This window comes from Gobio gobio, assembly GCF_949357685.1.
Source record: "Gobio gobio genome assembly, chromosome: 23".
Classification (NCBI taxonomy): domain Eukaryota; kingdom Metazoa; phylum Chordata; class Actinopteri; order Cypriniformes; family Gobionidae; genus Gobio; species Gobio gobio.
Genome location: NC_137119.1, coordinates 43,260,824 through 43,266,823, shown reverse-complemented (window position 1 = coordinate 43,266,823; position 6,000 = coordinate 43,260,824). Strand labels below are relative to the sequence as shown.

The following is a 6,000-nucleotide window of genomic DNA, read 5'->3' as shown; positions in this document are numbered from 1 at the left end:
CCCCGTCGTGACTCGCGAGTGAGCGTTTGTGCAACTGTAACCGTATCCGTGTTCGCTCTTAAAGTGACAACTGTCGAATAAACTGCTGCTGTCTCTGAGTTTCTCTGTCTTGTGTTGTTTGATGAACCTTTATGACACTCACTGCTCTTAAATGACTAACTTTTGCAACCTTAAGTGTAAGGATTAATCTAATTTAATTTATTCAGGGAAGACTAATATTAATTTACATTTGATTTCTTATTAAATGTCTTTAGTATTTCCTACCTCAATACTAATGTTAGACCTACCTGAAAAATTGTTTTTAAAAACAAAAATGCACTGCATGATCAAATATTTAGGTGAGATAATTATATACATTTATTATATACATTTATTTGGGAAAGATGGCCTACAGTAGCCTTAAGTTATCTCATTTTCTAAAAAAACACTTGGTGGTTCTTCAAGATCTTGACTCAGTTAATTTAGAGTTAGTTTCATTTCTACAAATGGTGCAAACTCTGCAAGATTATAGATAAAAGATTGCCATTCCCCTGCCATTCTGTGATCGGCAATCGGCAGATCATGATCTTAGTGATCGGTAATCGGTGATCGGCCCCAAAAATGCTGATGGGAGCATCTCTATTAATGATTATTATGATTCTGAATTGTGGCCCAGACGTGTGATATTAATGTGTGTGTTTCTGCTTCAGCCATGGCGGATCTGAGCTTGAGCGATGCTCTGGGTGATGCCGGCCCTCAGCCGGAGGTCAGAGTTCAGAGGGACTTCATGGCCACACTGGAGGCCGAGGCCTTTGAGGATCAGGTCGGAGAGACGGTGGGAAAGACGGACTTCATCCCACTCCTGGACAATGATGGGAAGGGTGAGTCGGAACTGCAGACATCAACACTAGTTTGATTTTATTTATTTAATTTTTATTTATTTTTTATTTTATTTTACTATATATATATATATATATATCTATCTATCTTTTTTTTATTCGATTATATTTTTATTTGTTTTTATTTGATTTATTAAATTTTTTATTTAATTGAATGTTTTATTATTTTATTTCATTATTTTATTTTTTTATTATATAAAAAATAGAATATAATTTAATATAAAAAATGTAATAAAAAATATAATTAAATAAATTGAATAAAACATTTAATCAAATAAATAAAAATAAAAAAATAGAATAAAAAATATATAAATATAAAAAATTTATTAAATTAAAAATGTGTTTATATATATTTTTTCTTTTATTTCATTCTTTTATTTTTTATATTATATTTTTATTTGTATGTGATTTAATTGTTTATTTAATTATATTTTTTATTATATTATATTTTTATTTTGTATTTTATTTATTTATTTTATTATATTTATTTTTTTATTCTTTTATATATTTATATATATTTTTTAATTGTATTTTTTTATTCAATTTTGTATTTTATTTATTTATATTTTTTATATTTTATTTTATTCTTTTTTATATATTTTTTTTTATTTAATTTAGCATTTTATTTATTTATTTTATATATATATATAAATTTTTTTTGTTTTTTTTCATTATTTTATTTCTTTAGTTATTTATTTTATTATATTTTATTTTTTATTTCATTCTTTTTATATATATATATTTATTTTATTTATTTATTTTTGTTTGATTTTGTATTTGTTTTATTTGATTTTTTTATTATTATTATTATTTTTATTGTTTTATTTTTTTGATTATTATTATTGTGTGATGCCACATGATTGTCAGCTCTTAATGTAAGTAGTGCAGTGTCTCTTCACAGATTATGAATCGTTCTGTCGATATTAAATATGCTTGCTCACGGGTCTCTCCTGTATGTCAGTGTCCTGTGATGTGTGAAAAGAAGCACTTCCTGTGTCCTGTGATGTGTGAAAGAAGCACTTCCTGTGGTTTTACTGACCTGTGTGAATCTTTAGTGTGCGTCTGTCTGAATGATTTCCAGGAGTTTGTTTACATTGAGCAGATTGTGTGTTTGTCAGGAATCTGCCGTCGGCTTTCGAGGATTTTCCCATTCAGACGGCTCTAACTGTTGAGTGTGTGTGTGTGTGTGTGTGTGTGTGTGTGTGTGTGTGTGTGTGTGACCAGATCCAGGAACAGTTGTCAAGAACGGCCTGCAGGAAGTCCCAGGGTCTCAGACCCCTGGTAAGAGACGCCTCAAATGTACTCGCCGCCCCAGTTTAGTTTCTGGTGTCACTCCATTATTTGATTCATACCTTGGTTTGCTTGTATTCTTTCATGCTCATTTTCAGTTCAGATCATTGTTTTGGTTGGACTGGTCTCAGTGGGTGTAGAGGAGACTAAAGCCGTCCTTTTATACTGGTTTTAGTTTAGTTATTGCATGTTTGTCCGTTAGCAGTGAGTCGAATAGCTTCTGTTTCTGTGGCGTCGTCTTCATCCTCTGTCATGTGGCCTTTGACTGGGCCAAACCTTTATTTACAGTATGGCCTGTTTTGCATGAAAGGCATCCGTTGTAAGTGTATTTACTGTACGCATGTTTACTATTTGAGTGTTCTTTATAATGCTTTATAATGGTTCTTTCACGTTAATAGGTCTCGTTTATTAAACTCAAATGCATGTAAATTGTCCATTAAATGTAATAAGTCTAGTCTCATTAATTTGCAATGCAGCCCTGGCTCAACTTTGCGACTAAAAATAGACGTGTGTGTGTGAACTGTACAATGTATTTTGGAACACGTGCAAATAAAAGATCATAAGTCTTCAAACCCTTCAATGCTATACCAAGCGTCTAAATGTTCATTTTGAGGCATCTTATATTTAGGGATGGAAAAACATAAATGGTCACATTCACCTCAGAAAAAAAACATATCCAGTGTCCATAAACTCATTAGTCAGCTAGAAAAATAGACTCTAGAGAGGAGCATTTGGCTAAATATATGCACCATATTCCATATTCATTATAATTTGTAATGTTCTTCAATATTTAATGCATGTTCGAATTAATCTGGCAAGTTATAACAGCCACCATTTAAATGTTACATTTAAAAAAAATATGATGATTATATGATTTTCATTTGTAAAGTTAATATTATAACTTTATTATTATAAAAACAACTTTAAGTGTTTGTACAAATGAATTTTTACCTTTAATATTATAGTACAACTGACTCCCATAGTTTACAGCATTAGTGAGATTTGTTTTCCCAAATTTGTTTTAGATTTATCGCAAGATTTGTTTTACATTCCAAATTTTGCCATGTATTGTACCTGATATACAGTATATCCAAAATAATCAATATTGAACCAAGCCTTTCCAAAGTTTTGTGACAATTTATGCATTTCATTTAACTCATTGTTTTTTTTAAATGACAAAAACAAAATAGTTTGTCAGTTATCACAACTGTTCTAACACTGGTTATTCAATAAATAGATATTACTGTTACTAAACTCTGCTCAAAAGAAATTTAATTCCAAATTGATCTATATCATGATAAGTATCGTATCGTGACTTCAGTATCGTATCGTGACATTGTTGGTGATACACAGCCCTAGCGTCTACAGGCTCGACCAATCAATATTGTGATAAGTATCGTATCGTGACTTCAGTATCGTGAGGGGCGCATTACATCATCAGAGCATCATCACATGCTCTTTCATTACATCATCAGAGCATCATCACATGCTCTTTCATTACATCATCAGAGCATCATCACATGCTCTTTCATTACATCATCAGAGCATCATCACATGCTCTTTCATTACATCATCAGAGCATCATCACATGCTCTTTCATTACATCATCAGAGCATCATCACATGCTCTTTCATTACATCATCAGAGCATCATCACATGCTCTTTCATTACATCATCAGAGCATCATCACATGCTCTTTCATTACATCATCAGAGCAGAAAGACGTCTGGATGGCGGAGTCACTGCAGCTCAAACATCAGACGCTTCACTGGTTTCCTGCTAGTGGGAAATATCATTAGGTAAATGGGTAGATAATGAACTATATCTCAGGGCTCGACATTAACGCTTGTCCGGGACAAGTGGATTTTTTGAAGGGGCAAGTGAAAGAGAATTTGATTTGCCCGACGGACAAGTGTCCTGATAAACCGTCATTAACAAAAATAACTAGGGAATCACCCAAATGCAAGAATGATTCTGCATTCATTACTGTAAGTGGCGATCGTCAGTGAATGATAATAATGTATAATGAACTGACGGTAACTAACGCACTGTTGACGCTCGCGCAGCCTCTCGAGGAGAAATCGCAACATGTGCGCCGCTCACACAGAGAAACTCAGTTACACTGCCGTAAAAATGTAGAAATGTGGAGTTTATTTATATTTATAACATGATACAGTTGCAACATTCCCAAGAGTGTGTTTTCCTGAATAACATCACAACTGAAAATGACTCTGATTCATACGCCAGTTCCATAAACAATTATTAACATTACGTCACTTACATTTTAGATGCAATATTGAGTGTTTTTGTTCTATTTCAGCAGCGAAAATAGTTCCAAAAGATCACAGCAGAACGAGTGTCACAGCATCAGTGTGTGTGTGTGTTAGTGAATGATTCAGCGTTTGAATGAACCAATAGAATCAAAGATTCAATGAACTATTCATAAACGACCGCCTCATTCTTGAATGAATCAGCGTTTGAACGAATCGACTCAATGACTCACTCATTCAGACGCTCACAGCGCCACCTACTGGTGCTTTTTTGCAAACATTTCTTATTTGTATATTTAAAAAATATTTAAAACAATCTCATAACATTATTTAATGCAGTTGTAATTTTTCAGTGTAAATTATTTAATTTGACTGGTAACAGCCAGTGTCGTCTTCTAATTTAATTTATTGATCCAATTTAAGAATATTAAAGGAAATCTGAATCATAGCCTATATTTAATAAGATTAGGGGAAAATGCCCTTTATAAATGGTAAAAATATCACAAATATGCATATGTGACAGCTGATTGAACACTGGTGAGAATATTGCTTCAGGATACATTTTATTTACAACACACACAAAAAAATAAGTGTATGACAGATTTACTTGTCCGAAAGACAAGCATGTGAACAAGCTTAATGTCGAGCCCTGATATCTCTTTACATAAATTCTATTTTCTACTTAAAACTATCATTTCGTTATTTTTACTAACCCAAATAATGACTCATCCGCCAGTTTGCACGTGAGGGGGAAAACTTGTGTTCCTTCCACTTAAGAGTTGAGCTCTTTTTATTTTAATATATCTCTTTACATAAATACTATTTTCTAATTTAAAAAAAATAATTTAGTTATTTTACTTACCCAGTGTTTTGTATGTGAAGCTGTTTCACGTGAATATTACCACAGGAGTGAAACACAAAGCTTTGTTTAGCCTAGAAAGGAAATAATGGTCAGAGAGCACTTTTTCATTCTGGATCTGGTCACTCGATTTTCCGTGAATTTTAACAATAGGCCTAGTCCATTTTATCCCAATGGACATGGACATCTCGATTCCTTTCCCAAATCTTCACTCACGTCGCACCCATGTTCGCAGGGGATTATAAATGTTTCTTCCTTTCGTTTGCTTATAATTAAGTCTATTATAACTATTCACATCCTTTACTGTGGGAAAGTATAAAAACACTGTGGGACGAAATCCTTTTTACTTCAAATTTTATTTAACACAGTTTGTTCTTGTTATTAAACTTGGTAAGGCACGTCAAGTTTGGTTTATTTGAATAGCGCATTTCACACACACACACACACACACACACACACACACACACACACACACACACACGCTGGTGATTTTAGTTTCGTTTTCTCTGGCAGTGAATAATCAAACATTGCCTAAATGTCTTGACCCTGTGGAAGATAAAATCCGCTCTTCAGACCTTTTACAACAAGTGTTGCTTTGCAACATCAGGAGAAAACATGAAGATGAAGATATTCGAGTCTATCCAGCTTGTGTCCCACATTCCTCTCAAAGCGCAGAGCGGTATATGACACATCTTTGCGGGGA

At 33.0% G+C, this 6,000-nt stretch overlaps 1 protein-coding gene across 9 annotated transcripts in view; it reads left to right on the top strand.

Annotated features, from left to right (window-relative positions):
- Positions 1-6,000, top strand: part of LOC307119820 (uncharacterized protein) — a 152,505-nt gene that overhangs the window by 33,173 nt on the left and 113,332 nt on the right. For 7 of the 9 annotated variants that reach the window (XR_013815681.1, XM_079806393.1, XM_079806398.1 and 4 more), the window contains exons 2-3: positions 690-860; positions 2,103-2,159. Coding sequence is in view for 8 of the 9 variants with exons in the window: in XM_079806393.1 (XP_079662519.1) it covers positions 692-860; positions 2,103-2,159 (226 nt within the window). In the remaining variant the exon portion in view is untranslated. The remainder of the gene's footprint in view (positions 1-689; positions 861-2,102; positions 2,160-6,000) is intronic. The other 2 variants (XM_079806399.1, XM_079806394.1) reach the window with 1 other exon arrangement.